Below are 20,828 nucleotides of genomic sequence, written 5' to 3' on the forward strand. Positions count from 1 at the left end.
CTCCCTCCACAGTGCTTGGCTTGCTCTTAGGCCTGCCTGTAGTCGACATATAATCTATTTGTGCTAATTTCATGTTTCTTCCTGCCCACTTCCCCCTTGAATAAGTCATTCCACTTGTCTACCCTCCTTAGTCTCTCTCTGTCTGTCCCTCTCTCTCTCTCTCTCTCTCTCTCTCTCACTCTCTCTCTCTCTCTCTCTCTGTCTCTGCCACCATAAGCATCTATTTACCTTCCGCTGTGCACTGCATTTCAGCTTTTTTGAATCAGCAGTCTGCATTAGTCATTGTGTAGGAGAATGCCAGGTTTGTGGGACAGGCCAAGTGATTGGTCCAGATAACTTAGACCATCTGTTGACATCCACGCAACGTGTGGATTTTTATAGCTCCACTCAAATGACCGTAGCCTTTTGTTAGTCCAGCAGCAAATTAGCTAAGTGAGATATTTCATATGTCAATGAGGCCGTAAGTCAAATTGTCTAATGGATGTCTGTGTCATATTTACTGTATAATGATGGTAATGGAAGTGGAGCGTCTAGGGGTGACTCATCAAAGAGGAAATACAGGAAGCAGTGATGTGGATGCTACTCAAAGGGCAGAGCTTTAAAGTGGATGTAACCATACACCCAATTCATTCTGCTGCCATCTATCAATCTGTCACTTTGCTGTCCACACAGTCACTGTTTCCATACACTGTTCCAACTCCTGCCATTATCAGACTATTATGACCAAGACTATTGCCCTTACAGTTTTGTGACATACAGTAATATCACTTTGTGCGGTAAAGTAATGCAGTAGATTGTCCATCAACTTACTTGTTAGCAGTGGTGGAAGAAGTACATGGATCTTTTTCTTTCAGCTAGCACTATCACATTCTCCGCTACAAGTAAAAGTCCTCAAGATCCTCCCATAAAGGAATCATTTGTAGCATTTTTCATTCAAATGTCTGAAATGTCTAAAGATGTGTGAGACATTATGCCAGGTTCAGAGTAATCTTATCAGGGCAACGTTGCGTTTCAGTTGTTCACCCTTCAATGAAACTTCCAGAAGAGCGTCAAGAGCGCGTGGAATAAAGCTTTCAACACTTTATCTCGTCAGTGAACACTTTTGCCTGAATCAAATACATTTTTTTTTTTATTAGCAAAGACTACAACTCCCATGATCCCACACTACTTATTTCTTTTGTACTGGTTGCAAGACCTCAAGCTGCTGAAATTATATTCTGTGTGTTTAAAGTATGCTCAGTAAAAGTCCTGGCCCCTATGACCGATGGTATTATCATATATAGCATTATAACATTGTTGAAAAATTAGGTTTTGTTTTTATTAATTTATTATGTGCTATTCTTTTACTACAAAATATGTTGTGATGTAGAAATACCTTAAAATGATACTGAATTATATTTTATACTCCTGCTTTCTAGGTTCTGGCGCCGAAATTGCTTTACGTTACCATCTGCGTGTTTTGTACTGTATTGTGGTGATGCATTGCTTTTCTGTGAATGGCATGATTAGACACCAAACACACATTCTAAAATGAAATTGTTCCCTGGCCTTGGTCTATCCTCCAACCTACGCTTACCTTCTCCCCTCCCCGCTCTCTTGTTTATCCTCCTTCCTACTTCAAAGTGCGCAGGGCAGCGTCTCTTTTATTTATTTTCTGCAGTTTTTTATTTATTTCCGTTTTGAGTCAGTTCAGTTTGAAGCTGCGAGCTGCCTTCCTACACTTGTGGGTCCATCGAGACAGAAAGCGTAGGATGGTTTATTAACTGCTGACCTCTGGTTTGGAACTGAAATATGATCAGTCTTCGTCAGTGAAGGTACACGGTTAGTTCCAATGATTTTGTATTTTTGGTTGAAGATTTCTGTAGCACATTAAGTGGGTTAAATGACGAGTTTATTCACGATGAGGGCTGACAATCATCAGTGCCCCGCCTGCAGACAAAGGAGGACTTATTGTCCTAAGTAGACATTTGAGACCTCGATTGACGTCACCCGCGTGTTTTTTTCTGCTTTTGACCTGTTAGGAGCCTTCATTTATCTCAGTATGACACCTGACCTCGCTTTATCTCCTTGCATCTTGTTACTGACAGAACTCAATTAGCCAGTCGGCGGCTGCCTCAGACCAAAATACCAACTAGCCGAAGCTGCCTCTCTCTTCCCTTTATCTCTTTCTTCTTCCTCCCATCAACACCTACATCACCTGTCGTTCCTGACTTCTATCCAGGCCGTTTCTCCACCTCTCTGCCTTTGATCCTCCTCCCTCGGTTTGTCTCCAGATGACGGCCCCCCCTGCTAGAGACTGCCTAGTTGAATTTTTTTTTCTCAGTTGATGCGGAAACTTTTTTACTTCAATGTATGTATGCTCTGGATGTGCCTGCCTGATGAGGTTTTGAAAAGGGTGCACGAGTAAGGTCGTCACGTGTTTACTTCAAGACAAAAGTTTTCTCGACATGACATTCATGTGACAAATTGAGTTTTGTTGTTAGCACCTACTTTATGTTTGAAAAATCATTTCAGACCTGGAATTTGTATTAACTACCAAAATAACAATTTCTAAATAATGTAGCTTTAACATTCCAAAAGCACATTTTTCTCATACTGTCTATGGCCACAGCACCTCTATCGACCATTTAACTGTTACTTAGATTAGCTCTGCTCGGCCTTGTTTCCAGTTTTTTCACCCGCGGTAATGCAACATGCAAGCAGCTGCCCCATTGACTGCCATTCTAAAAGAGACGTCTCTAGAACCATTGACAGGACTGCTCGCTCTGCAAACAATTTCAATTAGGATTCTATTTTGAACTTTTGATCCATGTAGGTTTGTTCAAAGGCCCGTGCAGGCACCGCCCACCATTTTATTTCCGCATTAGCTCTGCTTTCAAGATACAGGTGGTGTCCATTTCTCAACGGATTGAGCGCTTTGATACTTTAACAGTATTTATACAGCACCTAGAACTGCTTTATAATACAAAAGATAAAGGAAATCTCACTTTTTACCACGTGGGACATTTATAGTTTTAAGGGGACCGACCTCCACCTGTGGAGAGCAAGCAGGCACAGAGAAAACATGAAATAAATCCTGACATGATGTATTAATTCCATTTTGCTCCAATTTTACTGGTCTCATCACAAAGCCACCTGCCGTCCCCCGATTGCCCTCGTGCCACTCCTGCTTTGATGCCTCGCTTTTTAAATTCTTGTTGATATAGATAATGAGGGCCGTAATGTGGAATTTGTTCCCAGTGGTTCATTTTTGATGAGCATTTACCAACCACAGCCATTTACTCGAACATGAATTCACCTAGAGCCAGCTGTGGTGGGTGTGTCACCGTGAGTCTGTATTAATATAGAAGTTGGCCCCCCTGTGCAATTAATTGGATGTTACCAGCTGCAAAATCCTCCCCGAAGCAATACGCATGTGAACCGTGAAGGTAAAAGAGAAAAGAATATGAGGAGAGGGCTTTTTTTTTTTAAATGCGGTAGGCGGAGGCAGAATATGAGGTGCATGAGATATGATATGAGAGCAGGGCCCAGTGCATCGTATCTAGAGGCCGCAGCTGCCTTTGCAACATCATCTGCTTATGGCTGCAGGCATTAATCGGACCATTGTCACCACGCCAGTGTCCTTTATGGCTACAGACAATAACAGGGCGAATTCCTGGATGGTGGGACAAAAATATTCTGCATGCTGATGTTTGTCCTGTCAATCAAGCCTTGGTTAGATGCTTAATTAGGTCTTATTAAGGACAGAAGCCACATTTTTAACCATGCCAGCAGCACTGGCCTTTGGTCGGTTTCTAAATTGACTGTCATGAATTTATACAGATATCCATGGTGTCTAGAGGATGAATCCTCATGACTTTGGTGACACTCTGACTTTTCCTTTAGCACCACCGTGACGTTGGCATGTATGGTTTAATGAAAATGTATCAATGACTAGTGGAAGCATCTGAACTTCTAAACTTTTGATCTAATTGATTTTATTTGTCCAATAGTTTATGAAAGAATTCCCAAAAACTATTAAAACTACTGACATTACCATCACTTCATTTTTTTGTGCCAGTTACCAAATGATACCATGCTAACCGCCTCAGCTAAAGTGGCCATTGTTAGCAATATACCTGCTAAATATCCACATGTTAGCATTGTATTATTGAGAATGATAGTATGCTGACAATAGGTTAGGGCTGTGCAATATACTGATATTATATTATATTATATTATTTTATTTTATATTAGTGATATCATTGTCTGACCTTACCAGACTGTTCAACTTGTTCTAATACTTGCCTTTGCCGTTTATGTATAATCTCATCATATTAACGATACCAATAGCCATTCCTACAATACTGAAAATATATCCTGTAATGCGATATAGTCTAAAATGGTGCAATATTACGTATCATCGTATCATCTGGCCTGCTGAGAGGTCCAGGGATGCTTTAAGTTAAATGCTGAGCACCATTAATCTGCAAACCTTGTAATACTAAAGTGGCACAGGCATATTACCACCATATATAACCATCATATAAAACAGGAGGGTACGTTAAGTCATTGCAAAACCATATATCAGCGGAATTGGCCATTAAAGATCATCAAAGAACATTTAACAAAACTCGACATTAACTTTATATTTAGAATGATAGAATCCGTGACAAGGCTGACAGCGACTTATTTTAATTGTTGACCACAGGAAGAAAGGCTCATACAGTAACTACATGAAAGGTGTTACTTGTTCCAAAATGTGCAGTTTCCTTCCAAGAATATTTGTATCAGAGCCTTGCTGTTAAACTCTCACAGGGTTTCATAAAACGGATATTAAATCACTGTGATTCAGAATTAAAGGCTAGCACATGATTCAATGAATTACATTTTGCACATACCTGCTCAAGCAACCTTTCTAACATGTGACACAAATTGTAGTCTCATCATATTCCTATACGTCATACTTGCCTGTTTGATGCATAATTTATAAAGTGGTGTGCTGTTATCTAGTGCTCTTTGTGTTTAAAGATGCACACTAAAGATGGAGCTTACTGAATCTTATGTAACCTAAGACATAAACAGCACAGATAATGAAGTTAATCTTAAGAAAATATTCCATTTTCACTCGAAAATAAAGAAAAGTTGTATCGATAAACATTGAGAAGGAGTACAGTCTGGATAAACATGAATCCAAGGTTCCTTGTTCAGAAAATGAAAAGTTCTTTGTGAAGTGAATAATGTTGTTTAGCGTTTTGAGTGTGAGGGAAAAAAATATTTTAATTTGATCGGTGAATTTTGAATGTGTTTTGTATCAACAAACAACAAAAATGTATCCTCAGTGTTGAGGGGCAGCTGTCAGAGTGGAAAATTTTATTTGTCTTGTGTGTCTTTGGAGGTGAATATGAGGGTCAGTGCTGAGGTGGACTTTAAATCCCAGACTACTTCAATGTATAATATGACCCTTCTCCAAGCACAGATTCTCCTCGTTGCCTTATAAAACCTCTCCCCACACTGCCTACAACTCTCACATACAAATGGAAGGATGAAAGAAGGATGGATTTTGACTGCTTAGTCTCTGTTTGCTGAATTGCCCCTTTCCAAAGACAATCCAGCTTAAACCTATTGTACTGTACTTTCATAAGGCCCATGATATTTAATTTTTTTAATATTCATAGCACAAACAGCAAAGTGTTTGCTTGCTCTTGTTTTCATACTAAACGAAGTTTGGTGCAGCCGAAGCAGTATTTATAAACGAGGCTAACTCTGTAGGTGTAGTTTGTGTGAGGGAAGGTGAAAGTGGCAGTCTTTGCTTTGCAGACGGACGGTGCTTTCAAATTATTTGGTAGAAGAAGATTGCTGGGGTGAACATCTTTGTTTTTTTTTTGGATGCACTGGGCTTCTAAAATTCACATAAGATATTTTATTTAAAGTAAGCAGCAGTTTTCAGCGGGAAATCTCAGGGGTAGAGCCAGCATCTTGTAATTGGAAGGTTGCTGGTTCAATTCCACTGGTCTGCATGTCGAAGTGTCCTTGGGCAAGATACTTAACCCCAAACTGCTCCTGATATGCTGGTCGGCACCTTGCATGGCAGCCACCAGGCTTTGGACAAAAGCGTCTGCTAAATGGCCTCAAATATAAAATGTAAATGTAAAACAAATAAATGATTGTTAATTTGTTAATTGCAGTAACAAGTACTTCCCAAAACACAACATTTGTTTTTATAAAGATTTGATAAAATTAGCAATATTTTGGAAAGAGAAAGTTACAATTAAAATAAACATGAATTGCCATTTGTATGTAATGTAAAATGTTTATTATTATAATAATCTTTCTCCTACTATACAATAAGCTGTTATTATACGTGTAAAATAAAAGAAAGCACTGTGACATTCTCCATCGTGAAAAAAGTTGCCTTCGATTATATAATGTGATTCAATTTTAGAAAAAAGGGAGAAAATTAAAAGCTAAAATTCAGTTCTCATACTAAAAACAATTTATGTTGGTCTTTCCCTATGACAGCTAACATAAAAAGTAAATCATGGCAACAGTGTAAACGGAAGAGTACAGCTCAGTCGTGAGATAAAGAATCAAGTACACTGAAAGCATTACGTGCAAATAAAACCAAGTGATAAGCTGCCATGTCGCTGACATTGAACCCACAGAAGGTGTACAAGCCAATCCCCTACTATTTATCACAGGCCGGAGGAATCGACCGAGTCCAGAGATATGAGGAGCAAAGCTACAAGTGACATGAAGATTTTATCAGCAGAGCCGAGGACAGGAGGCGCGTCGCCTCAACAAATCCCCTTTCCCCGTTCTCAGGGATGAAGCAACGTTCATTTCTCACTTCACAAGCTGAAGTTTACACTTGAACTTGATGCACTGGTTTTCTCATTGAGTGCTGCATTGCTGATAATGCAGATCTTATACTTGGTGCATTGATTTCTCTCCCAGTGGGTTCACCATTATTAGTAGCCGCCACACAGACAACAAATTGGATTTACGTCTTGGACTGGAAGACTGCACTGCTGATATGCCCCGCATGATGAGACAGCTCACGCTTCACTGGTGTATATGGGATGTGGTGGCATCATATACAGTATTTCCACATCTAAAGCTATGTTTGTGTGTGTGTGTGTGTGTGTGTGTGTGTGTGTGTGTGTGTGTATTTGTGTGGGGGGGTTTGTATATCCTCCAGGCAATATCTATCCCATATTTTATTCCATAAATCCAAATCTAGTTCAGCTGGAATTCAATCTAAAATCTCCACATAGACACACACATATGAATACACATAGAGATAATGCAGGCAGCATCTTTGATTCCAGGCATGATCCATACATTATTACCCCCATACAAACCCAATGATTGATGACCAACTATTTACCATGGAGTTACATTAAAACCTTGACAGTCTCAATGGAGACAATGAGCCATTTTCCGATCTGATTTCTCATAAAGCCCTTTTTATCTCCGGGTGAGGGTCGCCAATTTTCCTCCTTTGTACTAGAAAGGGGTCTTGGGCAAAGAGCAGCCGTATCAGGAGGCATTTTCTCTTCCTCACCGTCGACAGAGCACATTCAACATTCATGTGGTGACCCATTTTATTAATGGAGAGGCCTTTTTCGACATGTCGTCCCCCCCGCCTTTGTCGTCTACAGCCGCCTTCATAATGGGCCCTCCTGTCAGGGTTTCATGACTAATCTCCTCATTGACCTCTCCTTCACTTGCAGCCCCCATAACCACACTGATGATTTGGTAACTGGTAGAGATTGGGGGAGATGTTGGCAACACTTGCATAGTGAGTGCCATCTGGAAAAACATTAAACACTATACTCAGAAAAAGCTTCAACATGGTTCTGTAATTTACTGCAACGTATTAAGTTTTGTAAGCTCATAAATGTGCTTATATTACTTTAATATTTTAATTTAAGTATTATTATTTTCACACCAATATATTAACTCTGATATAATTGAATTTATCACACATACAATCGTATCATTGAGAGAAATGGGAGCCTCTACAGAGCCAGTGTTTCTTAAAGGTCCAGTGTACTATTCAGGTTGACGTGGTGGCAGAAATTAAGTCTATCACACTGATTTATTTGTCATTTTCCAACACCAGGTTGCACGAGGAAATCAAAGTTTGTGCTTTCTTCATGTCACACAAACATACAACATATAAACAGTTGTTTAGGCTGTAAACATATATAATGTAAATAACACCAACACACCCAGGAAATAATTTTGTAGTACTTCTTTTTTTGAATTTGCATTAGGTTGACTGTAAACAGCAGCAATAAGATGGTGATGATAATATGGTTGGCAGCTTCACATTAAAAGTCTGGTGAACGATGTCCGTCAACTTTGACTGTTTTTCATTCAGCAGGAAATAAGAGCCAGAAATTTCCTTTGGGGATTGGTTGAGACCACAAAACAGAACTTTATGAAGAGTTTATATTGGACTTTCCCCAAGTTAACCATGAATGTAACTCATAATAACGCTAACATTGCTCTGTAACTGCTGGACATGTAAATATGCAAGTTTTCACTTTATCACCTTAAAATGTAAATATATCTCAATATTGTCTTTACAACTGGTCAGTGCTGTCACTGAGAGTCCAAAAAAAAACAACCCACACATTAATATCGCAATGTGGCCAAATGAGATATCCAAGTCGCAGGAGATGCCATTTCTCGATGAAGGAAAAAAAACAAAACAACCACCATTATAAATGAAGCACTGTCACAGAGATGCCATGTTCTGTAGAAGCAAAGGATCATTCTTCTTTGGTAATGACCCAAGCTAAAGTCACAACATGATCATTTTCTATATTCCCCTGTTAATATGAAATGCGACTCATAAGACTCCCAAAATAATCTTAATATGATTTTTCTTAAAAAGCCTTAATGCTTGTGTCCCAAACAGAATTTGATCATGAATCATTGTTATGAAAATAGCATTGACCTACGTGAAGGAAAGTGGTGATGAGTTTAGAAAGACAAAAAAGAGTTGGCCATCCCTTCATCAGTCAGGCATCCCACTGAGCTAGCCATATCGGCATGGGCGACATGAGAAGAGCGCCTCGTCAGTGAAGAAAACACCATATGGCAGCATTTCCCTCTCATAAGCTGAGGCAGATACAGCATTTCTAACAGAAGGAGAAGTGTTGACAGCGTCATCGTACTGTTTCTGTTTGTCTAATTCACGTCTTGTACACACAAATACACACACACACACACACACACACAGTGACAGCGCCGATGTGGTAACCTCCCCAAGCGAGATATTCGATTCTGATCTGGAAATGACAGGGAGTGATGAATAAAAACTGCTTGATAATGGGATCATTGAGTCATGAAAAGCGATTCTGAGCGAGTTATCTTTTGCGGAGGACAATGAATGCAGGCACTCATTATGTATGGCCATCCGACGGTGCTTTAGCCTTCAAGCAGAACAGGAGCATACAATAGAGCTGCAACTGACAAAAGAGGGGGAGAATAACAATCAAGCAAGGGAAACGTGCTGTATTGAATTTTACAGACCTTCGCTACTTTCGCAAGGTAATGTAACTTATTGGAGCATGATGGATCAGTGGTGATGTGGGGCGATGACGAGGATGACGGTGATTAGAGGGTCTGGACAAAAGTCAATAGGTCTGACTTACAATGTCGTCCACAAATCATTTTCTAGTGTTCATACAAACTACACTCATAGACTTCTGAAATTCCTACAGTACATGTGTCTTTTTGTGTTTTTTTCTTTCCCGCCAGCAAGAGAACTCCGGACTCTATAAATAGAGATAATTCATAAGTGTGAATACATTTAATGTTCAACGCAGAATAAAGGTAGCCATAAATAACTTTAAAAAATTGGGTTTTATATCATTATATTCTTAGAGATTGTAACTTTATGATGTGTATTGTGCACACTAAAAGAAATTGAGCGTTAGAAAGATTTCTGCAGCTAAATAAAAATGTGAAATATGTTTGGGTTTTTTTTGTTATTCTGAAAATTCAATTACACATGCCTCTCAACAGTGAACAGAAAGGTCAATTTTGATTAAAAAAAGGCCCTCCTTGAATTACAAAACATGAGTGTGGAAGATAATTGCACATTTCTGAAGGATTTTTTTAGACATCATGTTTGTGTCCCTGACACAGATCAGTCGGCCGTGGCTTTGCTGGTCTTTGGGCTTGTTTTGTGGTGCTGAAAAGACAGCTCCTGTAAACTGAACTTTGTCTTTTACTTTGCCACAATATTTATATTGCTCATATGTTCTTTTATTGCGATGTAGAAGCAACTGGAGCAAAGATGTGGAGAATGGCGTTAGTCTCTAATCTTTTCATCTCGTCGCCCTGTTTTCTCTAATGTATGACCAAAATTTAACACCTGCTTTTCCCAGATGTTGAATTGGAAATACATTCCCCCCTGCTGCAACAGTCACTCTGCAGTGATAAATCAATTTCAGTCACCATGTAGACAAAAGTCCCATCTCTTCATATTTTGCTACTGTAATTAATTAATGCAAACACACTATTTTTAGCAGTGCAGCTCTCCTGTCATTTGGCCAGCTGAAAAGATTGGTGTGGCCTCGCGCTTAATATATTATGCTGTATATATTCATTAGAGCCTCATCTGAGGACCCCCTTGAAACAAGACAGTTCATCTCAAGGGGGTTTTCCACAAATTAAATGAATTAGAAACAATTTTAAAAAGCTGCATTTTTCAATCTTTCAGTATAAGTACGCTGTTGGTCTGTGCTGTGGTGAACGGACAGCTTCCATTTAATGCACTTAACCAGGAGTGTGTGTCTTTTAAAGTTGATACTGGTACCTGATTTTGCTCTTTTCCCCCTCTCTCTTTAAAAAAAAGTTTCTTACTCTAATCTAGTTGCTCAAAAGAATAACTATGCCTCCAAATGTAACAGGCTTTCCGAGATGCTTGATCATAAAAACACTTCACCTGCTGCAGTTGTCAATCTGCAACAAAAAAGCATTTTCGGTTACCGGTCGTATTAATTTTATTGTCCCATATTTTTTGCAGACTTATTTTCTTGTTGGAAGGTGCCCCAGTATATATTACATTCGCCCAAACATCTTATTTTAAGTGGTGCCAATTTTCTGTCATTTTTGCTGGCATATAAATTCGGCGTGGCCCCATATTAAGACACATTCTTACAGATTTATTAGAGAATAACAATTGCCAAAAACGCTGGCTTGAAATGCTGTTACGGAAGGCATAAATACATATATGGGCCAGATATAAACACACACAAACCTAGTTGTCCTCTCTCTCTATCTAAATCTTCATCTGTCTTCTTCTTTCTCTTTCTCACACACACACACACACACCTGCATGCTCACCTTCAAGCAATTCTTTACGTCTCATGCCGCTCCCATTAATCACCAGGAGGCCATGCAGCCCCTCATTTAATTTAAAGGAAACATTGCCCCCTTTGGTGTGTCAGGGGCTCACGTTTTCAAGACAACGGCGTGCAGCGTTTCCTCCAGAGCTATTGATGACCCTCGCTCGGGGTTGAAGAGTTAACCCTTCTGCTGACTGGAAAGCCGCCAGCATTTTCTGTAATTACACCTTCTCTTTGGGTCCTACCCTGGTTTCACATTCTAGCCCCAGGTGGGCGTAGCCATGCAAGACGTCTCCTCCCGGCTTTGGGATTATGTAACAAGGAGGAGGGTTGCCAAACTTTAATGGCCGGTGACATTTGCAAGAAGCAACAAGATAACAGAATACAGTTGAGAAGTAATGGCTTTTATTATATTCCATGTTTTCTGCTGTTTTACTCTGGAGGATTTAATGTTGAATTAAATCGGTGATGCTGAGTACAAAACAGATATTTGTGCAAAAAAAACAGTAGCTTATTCATGAGATAATGAATGGCTGTGAATGTTTTGTGCTGCGACGTTCCACATACACTGTCTCTCTTTCTACTCACACACGCTCTCTCTCAAACACACACTCACACACACACACAGAGGTCAAGTGCAGTCTAACCTCACACAGCTTGCGGACTGGCCACCGACCCAAACCGATCAATGCTGCGCGATCTTCGGGGAGTTACTTCCGCTAAGGGCTCCAATCAGTGGCGTCGCTTATGAAATGACAGGATCGCTTAATGTCACCTCTCCAACCTGGCCTCGCCTCGAATCGGTGTGACACCGTCCTCCCCTCCCCCGATGGAGCTCTCTCACTCCTCCGCAGTGCACTTTCTGTCGCTGGGTCCGCGGCCAATAGTCTTTAGCTGAGAGCAGTATCAGTGAGGCCCAGCATGTCGATTCTATTGAGCTGGCTTGGCATGTCACAGGCGGTAAAGACCTCTTGATTGACTCCTGCTTGGATAGCATGTCCAACTCCATACATTAGTAATGCTGAGGATTCGATAGATGGATGGCCCGGACGGATTGATGCAGGCAGCAGGCACATTTACCTGCATGCCTCGATTTAGCCCGCACTGCAACATATGAATCGCTGTTGTGTTGATGTTTCACGCTAGAGCAGCTAAGATAGGTAATTATTGTGCTGTCATTTTAGTTTAGCAAGACCGCGTTATATTTTTTGTATATATAATGAATTATTTTGATAAGAACGTACATAGAAACAATCATCAGCTCAACAAAACAATCATTAAAAGAAGTGCTGCAGTTTTTGAGCTAGCCGCCAAGTTCACCAGCTGGGTCACCGCTGTGTGTGCCACTCCAAGGCTTAATTGGCTACTTAAGCATATCACTTTTCTAACGTGTTCTGCTGTAAATATATTGCCAGGCAATGCAGTCAAGCAGTAATGACTGTAGCCTCTGTAAAGGCTTAACTCCCCCTGCATGAGGTAATTTGTTCACATATTTTACATCTTTTTTTCAATATAATGAAAACTGTTGTTTGTCAATGCTGCTTGTTCTGTCCACAAACCAGTTCTTTTAAAAAGTTTTTCTCTCTTGTGTGTTTCTTTCCGCTCACCAACTGTACAGATGAATGAATATGAATGAAGGTGAAAGGTTTGAACCCACGCCTAGGTTGAAATATGTATCCCATATTTGAGTAAGTTTTTATATCATCACACTACAACAAGTAGGCTCTCAAAAGCAAGGGGAAAAAGCAATAAAATGGAAAGATATATTAAAGGAGAACAATTTAGCATTAGCATTTAAACATATTCTAGTAGTGACCCAAAATCAAATTATGAAGCTGAAAATGAGCATAAAATGTATTCTTTAAAACAAGCAGAATTATCTACAAATAGAACAGGAACATTTCCCTTTTTTCATTTTTTAAAACAGTTCAAAATATTTAGCTTCAAAGTGCCTGGCTCAAAACAAATAGGTCTTGTCTGGTTACAAAGTAAGATGCAACAATTATCTTCTCAGTTTGTAGGGAAATTTGCTCGACTATGACAAATGCTGGCGCCATTATCTGGAAATTTTATCGGATTTATCCTCAGTTTGGCAGATACAAACAGCTCCGTTCTTCATATTTGAAGAGATAAAAGGAAAGATGCTCGAAATAAGAAATTTTGACTTTAACAAAGTAGTTTTGTTCCTGTCAGTGTTGATCGAACGGCTTTATAATCCTGTTAATTCTTGTTTCAAGTGTACAAGTTACTCAAAACCAGCAAAGAAAATCTCAGCATCAACCATAATGTCTTATTAAAGGGGGGGTCTGCATGTCCGTCAGCTGATTTAAATGCTGTATATTATGCACCTACAGATTGAAATTAAGATGTGTGTAGACAAAGTTGTTCAACCTATGCGTGTTACTTCTCTCATCCAGGTTCTGTGGTTATATCTCCCATCTTAGGTAGCTGGAACTATGCTGTATCTACCGAATAGGCCTATAATGTCTCCTCGTGCAGTGGCTCCATAGAATAATGTCCTCATGCCAACAAATTGAAGCAGAAATTGACATTTAAGAGAGAAATGACACCGAGAATCTGCCGTGATTTCTCCCACAGCCTCCACTTTACTGCTCTCACTGCCCACTTTTCTTGCGAGAGGGGAAGGAGGGATGGCGAAGAAGTATATAATTAGGAGAAGGTTGGGGGCTGAGGTCCATCCCAGGAGAGCAGGTGCCGAGATCTCACTCCTTCCACTTCCCACAATGCACTGCAGGCCGGGGGGGAAAGAGGGTGAGGAGGCAATTAGCAGGTAACACGTTAGCAGGCTGATCTGTTTAAAGCCAATACAGACGGCAGCTGCAAGCTACATGTCAATGGAGAAGAGCCCAGTGGTGTATTTCCATACAGGGTGTGCGTGTGTTTATGTGTGTGTTTGGGGAGATCAGGTGGGACGAATATATTGTACAGTAAATCTTAATCTGTGTGTGTGTGTGTGTGTGTGTGTGTGTGTTGTGCAATTATCCATCCTACACACACACACACACACACACACTCACACACTCACATACACATACACACCTCGAGGCCCTTTTTAGCAGCCACTCTTGTGTTTCTATTTCATTTTCATCACACATAATTAAGCCGGAGCATTTTCCAAACCACCCGCCCCCCCGCCACCTCCACCGCCCCGCTGCCCGCCCCCTTACAGCCCCCTGTGTGTTGTCGCTCATTTACAGCAGACACCGAGTGCCGACGCGGGCAGAAAAAAAAAAAAAAACATTTATTAACCACGTTTGACCCAATTGGCTTGCATATGAAAACACCTGGGCGTCAGATTGAAATGTAATTGCTTCACTTAGTTAACCCACTTAAGGACCATGTTGAGTTTAGTCTGCCCAATTTGTTGGGATCAGCAGCTTTGTGCAGGGGGTGGGTGGGGGAGTTGTTGTAGGCTTGGATTATGGATAATTACTATTAATTACTGGCTGATACTTTTGGCTTTGATGCCACAGCAAGCAAAATGGAGCAGTGTCGGGGAACGAACTTGGCTGAGCGGCGCTATGTAGATAAAGGCTGAAGCGATAAAAAGGAAAAAGGGCACTTTATCTGAGGAACGGGGGGGGAAACGGTTTTACTTTGTTTTTACTTGCTGTTTGTCGGCATCATCGGTGGGGAAGGTGCAATGTGACGTCCGCGCCCACAGTGTCAATCAGAATCCCATTACTGAAGAGGTCATAGGCGCACTGCTCCAGGTAAGCTAAGTCTCAATGGGCTGCTCCGCTCGCATTTCCACCTGGATAAAGAAAAATAATATATGTGCACCCAACTATATCTCCTGTCCACCACACTTCAAGGAGAACTTTAAACTCATGTCAGGTATAAGAATATGTTTGCTGCTTTCTCTCAGACAACACGGTATCAAAACTGCACGTTTTTTTTCTTTTTGTTTTTCGCAACAATTTGAGTTCACAGCCTCATGGGTAATTTTGTGAATACATATCAGGACCTTTAGCTCACAGGCGGTCGCTGGCACACTCTATAATGCCTCGAGCAATATCACTTTGAGGGAACCACACAGAAAAACAAAGACGCCTTAGCTCCATGAATATTTATTAATAGGAGATAGTAGAGTGGGGTTTAAAATGACAGGCTAATAGGTGGATGGAGAAGAGAGATACAAAGACTGATTCAAAGATGGATGTAAAGTCATGAAGAAAGCTTTCAAAGTTAAACAGGCCCAATAGGAAACTAAGACACAGCACTGTACGCGGGGGGAACACTGGAGGGAAGTTTCTATCAAAATGCTGTTAAATACACGTTTACTTGGCTCCTTCTCTGAAGGTGTTGTTGCTGGTGCAGCGGTGAGGGGGCCTCCCCTGGTATCCACATTCAGGAGCCACTGCTGATTGGCAGCCCAACAGCACTGGTGGGTAAGGGACCCTCAGGGCCTCGCTGGCAGTCTCCGTCATTATTATGCCGACAGCGCTATCATTTCTGGATGCTGATTAAAATGTTGGTGAGGTTAAAAGAAGCTGAAGGTTAAACCACAAAGGGCTTCATGTGAAGTTGTTTCACACCACAAGCCTCTACCCACTCCTCTCTCACACACACACACACACACACACACACACCTACCTAAGCGCACTAACAAGGCAGACTTCTGTAACAGAATGAAAAAAGAGCATTGAACAGGGCTGTGGAGGACTCGATTCTGATCTCGGCTTGATTTTAGCCACTAATGGACTCTGACTGACCTTGAAGTACTACAAAACCTACTATGTCTCAGTGTCAACTAGATATTACAATAATAGGTGGTGGAGATTCATCCAGTTTTACAAGAAAAAGTGTCTAAAAGTATCAGTCAGTATATCATTGTATAAAAAGTCAGTATTTTTCTTCAGCTTTTTTTTTTCCTGTGAGGCTGAGTAACTCGATTAAAAATCCCATCTGATGAATTAATAGCTGTAATGGTATTATTGTTGGGTTAGAGATAGACCTTTCAGGTGAAGTAGATTGCATTTTTCTCAAACGCCCCAGAATCCCTTATCGGATCCAGCTTGGGGCAACTTTCAACGCAAGTAATCATTAAAAAAAAATTCAAACTCAAAGATTATATTATATGTTATAATATATGCAACCTCTGACAGTCAGCAACTACTGAAACCTGTACCATCATAACATCTCAGTTTTATAGGCCCCCCACCTGAAAGCACAAACAAGAAGTGTTTCCCCTCAGAGTTGTTGTAGGGCAGGAGTTGTGGGGGTTTGTTGGCATTTATTAAACTGCAGTCAGGCGACAAACTGCTCAGCTACAATGATGGCTGCAGTGTTTCATTTCTGTTTGCTGCTATAATTGTGTTTCACCCCACCATGCTGTTGTTATTGGCTTTTCTTAGCTTAGCTTCCGTAGTATAGCTACCCAGCTAACTTAGTTTCCTGCTTCTGAGCTCGGACACAGCTTTGCTGAACACACTTTTAGACCCAGCAAGGTGATGTGTACAATACCTTGGATACTTGCAAAGTGGGGATGCCTGTTGATGTGACATTTTCGACTGTGGTCATATGCCAGTTACATGGAGATTGCACAGCCCTTATTTACAATCAAAAGCTAGCTTGAAGCTAACCATAACTGCACACAGAAGCATTTCCAAAGTTCCTTCCACAAAGTGAAGCTTTGATTCCTGAATGTAGCTTACCAGTGGCTAACATTAGCAAGCCAGCAAGTGGACACAACACACAACTTTGGAGCTATCGGGGGGGGGGGGCTCAAGTGTTGAGATCTAAAGTCATTACTTGCGTCAGAGGCATAAGAAGCTCAAGTGTTTTGCAGGCTGTGCTGTTCTTTCTAATAAGTAAGGACAGACAATAGTTGATAGCCTCCATGTTTTGTGAATCCAGGTATTTTATCAACCTGGAAATGGATTTAAAAAACAGCAGCCCTTGAAATTGAGTCAAAGAGCAGATAACTTGAGTACCAGGGTCAAGGAGTGGTAAGTGATTTAAGCCTGTGTTTTTGCTCGGGAAATTATTCAATTTGTTCAAGGATCAAGCTAAGCTGTAGTGAGGCAGAACGGGCAGGGTGAAAGAGGCCAGCTGTCACAGGAGTTTCTCACTAAGACGTGAGTGAACACAACTGTGGGGCTATCTGTGTCATCTCCATTCTCAACACCTTTCCCTCCACCTCTCACTCTGTGCCTAAGGATCGAATGGAAAGATGGTTCTCACCTGGGTCCTAGTCCAAAAAAAAAGATTAAAAATAGCTGAATGAAAGGGCACTTTCAAAGGAGAGAGATAGTGCCAAATCGTCTGCCTCTCAGCATTTCCTCCTAAAATATACAAACAAAGCCAAGGCTCCATTAATCTACGATGAGTCATGCCTGTTGGAAGTCCGACTTCCAGTCTTTTTTCAAAGCTGCAGCCAGCGCTTGTTGGCGCCGGGACTGGATCGTGACTCGTGGTCCGCTTTGGAAACAGTCAGGTTATCTTTGAAAATCAAGCGTCCTCGTGTTGATGATTTGGAGGCACGCTGTATCACATTTCAGCGTTAGATGTCAAGCAGTGAGTGATTCCACCTTGGTTCTTGTCTGAACTCTCATGCGGTAACAAAAATAAAAAGTCAGGGGGTGTGCAAATTATGGGAAACAAGGATCAGAACTTTGATATGATTTGATCAAAATGACAATGGCAGAGAGCTACTGCACAAACAAGACAATAAATGTCGATTTCTTTAGAGAAAGGAACATTTAATCTTCTGTTTGTGGGCTGTATCTACTGTTAAATCTTACAATGCATCGCCACAAAGCTTCCTCACGCCCTCGCAGACGCGCGTTGTTCTCTATAACTTGTTCAAAAAGCGCTCAAGCAATTCAAAGTTCTCTATATTCCTCCGAGTGCTTTATGCTGCATGAGGATCATAAATTAATTTAACAGGTAGATATCCCCTCAATGCTCATCTAGCCGCAGCAGAAAATGGATTTGCTGAGTTTATTGTTAAATGAAGGTTCTGGTGAGCAGGATGTGAGTGAGGATTTAGTGCACCTTGAGGGACTCCCTCTTTCCAAACTGAAAATATGCTTCTGAGATCTCATCTCATATTAATTTGTCACGGCGAACGTAGCCGTGCCGTTGCTCCGTGCCGCCCTCTGGCTAACTCTAAGCTATTCGTCGCCTTGCAGAGCCACAAGCCTTGATGCCTCTATTCTCTCAGTGCTTGTTCTGCAATTTAACTTGGCTTGTTTTCCTCAGCCTCCCCTCGCACCTCTTTGTCCCTCTCTCCCTCCTGATCTTTCCCCGCCCGTCGACTGTGACCTTACCACAATTATGCATCCTCCAGTGGGACAATTAAAACCGAGCTACCATCCCGAGTGGAGGAGGGGTCGAGAGAAAAAGTAAAGGGAGGAAATAATGATGCCAGATTTGTTCGTGCAATAGCCTGCCTCCTTTGAACTAGCTCCGCTTGAAGTTGAAGAAGCAACTGTTTCAGCCGCTCTGACTGTGTTCCAAAAGCCACCGCTAGTCAAGGACACGCTGCCCTTCAGCCACATTGTCCAAGAAAATAAAAGCTGTCTGTGTTTCTTTTTTCTTTCAGCGACGGAAAATTCACTCATGTTGACGTGATTGTCCTCTTTCAACTCCACCCTGCCATCCCCCGTCTCCCAACCACCCTTCACCCTCTTTGACAGGTGCAAGTGCAACCTTCATGCCAACAGCTGTGTGTTTGACAAAGAGAAGTTGAGCTGCGAGTGTGAACACAACACTACCGGGCCAGACTGTGGCCGCTGTAAGAAGAACTACCTGGGGCGAGCATGGAGTGCTGGCTCCTACCTGCCCATCCCCAAGGGCACGGCTAATATCTGTGAGTGAACACACGCACACACACACACACACACATGTCACGAACACGATGAGTAATTATAAAAGATGGGTTACATGGACGAGCGGATATAAGTAAAGGTCTTACTGACAAAACACAAATGCTGGACAAAGTAATGGCGATTTCCCATCACAGCGTGAATCAAAATACAAAGGCGTCAATGCAGACAAATGATGAAAGTTGAATCCCAATTAGCAGTATCCTGCTTGTCATCTTAGAGCTCTGACAGTCCCCACGTTAATAGTGAGATACTGAACAAGGTTTCAAAGCAATGGGAAGCAATTAAAGACGTTTCACTGAGATAAAAGCCAGAGAGGCGAAGACAGTGGGGAGAGCAACTTTTTGTGTATTAGGTTTGTCATGTCAAATGTGTCCAAAGAACCGGATGTGATTTAACAAAACTGAGTGAGTCTGAAGCATGTCAGAAACGCTACCCTGATGTCTCCCAAGTCTGCAGAAACGCAAGTATTTTGTCATTAAAAACACAGAGTAGCTGGGGTACGCAAAGCAAACAATACATAAATCATTAATTATGCTAAATATGTGTAAACTGCATTGTCAGTGAGAGTGAAATATATCACCATCCATATCTGAGCAGGTTGTGACAGTACTGGAAGAACGAGACCTCCCCCGTCTCTCTCGGTTGGCTATACATGCCTGTGGACGGTTTGTTGAAGTTGTTTAGCGCTGCTGGACTGTGGATTTCTTTGTGTGTCGGATTATCTGCGACAGTCCAAAAGGATGCGACTTTATGCATGTTCTGAGTGCCTCTCTCCGCTCTGCTAACAGAGAGCAACAGGAGCTATTTGAGAGTCCACTAACAACCTGACAACCGGCTCTCAGCTCAGAACAGAAGTTCTGCAAACCCCCCTTACCAACACCGCCAGTATATAAATAAGATCGGATCGAAAAAAGGAAATTCACATGTGAACTGGACATTTTTCACAATAAGTGATGAAATGAATGAAAACTTCCACGGAGAAAAAAAACATCTTGTTTCCACAGTAGAGTGTGGATATGATTTTCTACATATAGAAACATTAGAACATATAGAAAAATCATGAAGGATGTTGGATAACTTGAATGGCAGGACTGGCATGAAGCACGCACAGTAGTTATATCTGTGAGGGAGTGAGTCCTCCTCCCTGACCTTCCTGTCAAAACAAGTGGACACAGCAGCTACGGCACCAGATGCACCTATGTCTGCCTTCACTCTTCGTTACCGTCTTCCTATCCTTTACAAAACGCCCACGACATCTAGACGGTGCTGAAAAGACCAGGCAGGCTCTCTCATCTGTATGTGAGCAAACTGAGTGTGCAGGGTTTCAGTTTACTTTACTTTACCTTTTGTGTAGTAACTCAGAACGGTGTGTCAGACGCAACACAATTAGTTACTGAGCAGCATTAGATGTGTATTTTTTGTCCCACATTGTTGTTCATATTCCTCAAAAATAATAAGAGGGTTAATCTACAAATACCATGGGATTTTAGAGGTTCAGGTGAAATATGCATAATTGGGTACATCAGATCTATTCAGTTGGTCGCCACATCCGTCATCCTCAGCGTGGCCAAGTTGTCATAAATCTGATAAATGGTAACTGCATATAAAGTGTATATACTGT

At 41.3% G+C, this 20,828-nt stretch overlaps 1 protein-coding gene across 9 annotated transcripts in view; it reads left to right on the plus strand.

Annotated features, from left to right (window-relative positions):
- ntng1a (netrin g1a) overlaps window positions 1–20,828 on the plus strand; it is a 302,462-nt gene that overhangs the window by 247,978 nt on the left and 33,656 nt on the right. For all 9 annotated transcript variants that reach the window (XM_030397931.1, XM_030397929.1, XM_030397933.1 and 6 more), the window contains one exon: window positions 19,016–19,188. In XM_030397931.1, the coding sequence (XP_030253791.1) occupies window positions 19,016–19,188 (173 nt within the window). The remainder of the gene's footprint in view (window positions 1–19,015; window positions 19,189–20,828) is intronic.

Source organism: Sparus aurata, chromosome 19 (genome assembly GCF_900880675.1).
Source record: "Sparus aurata chromosome 19, fSpaAur1.1, whole genome shotgun sequence".
Classification (NCBI taxonomy): domain Eukaryota; kingdom Metazoa; phylum Chordata; class Actinopteri; order Spariformes; family Sparidae; genus Sparus; species Sparus aurata.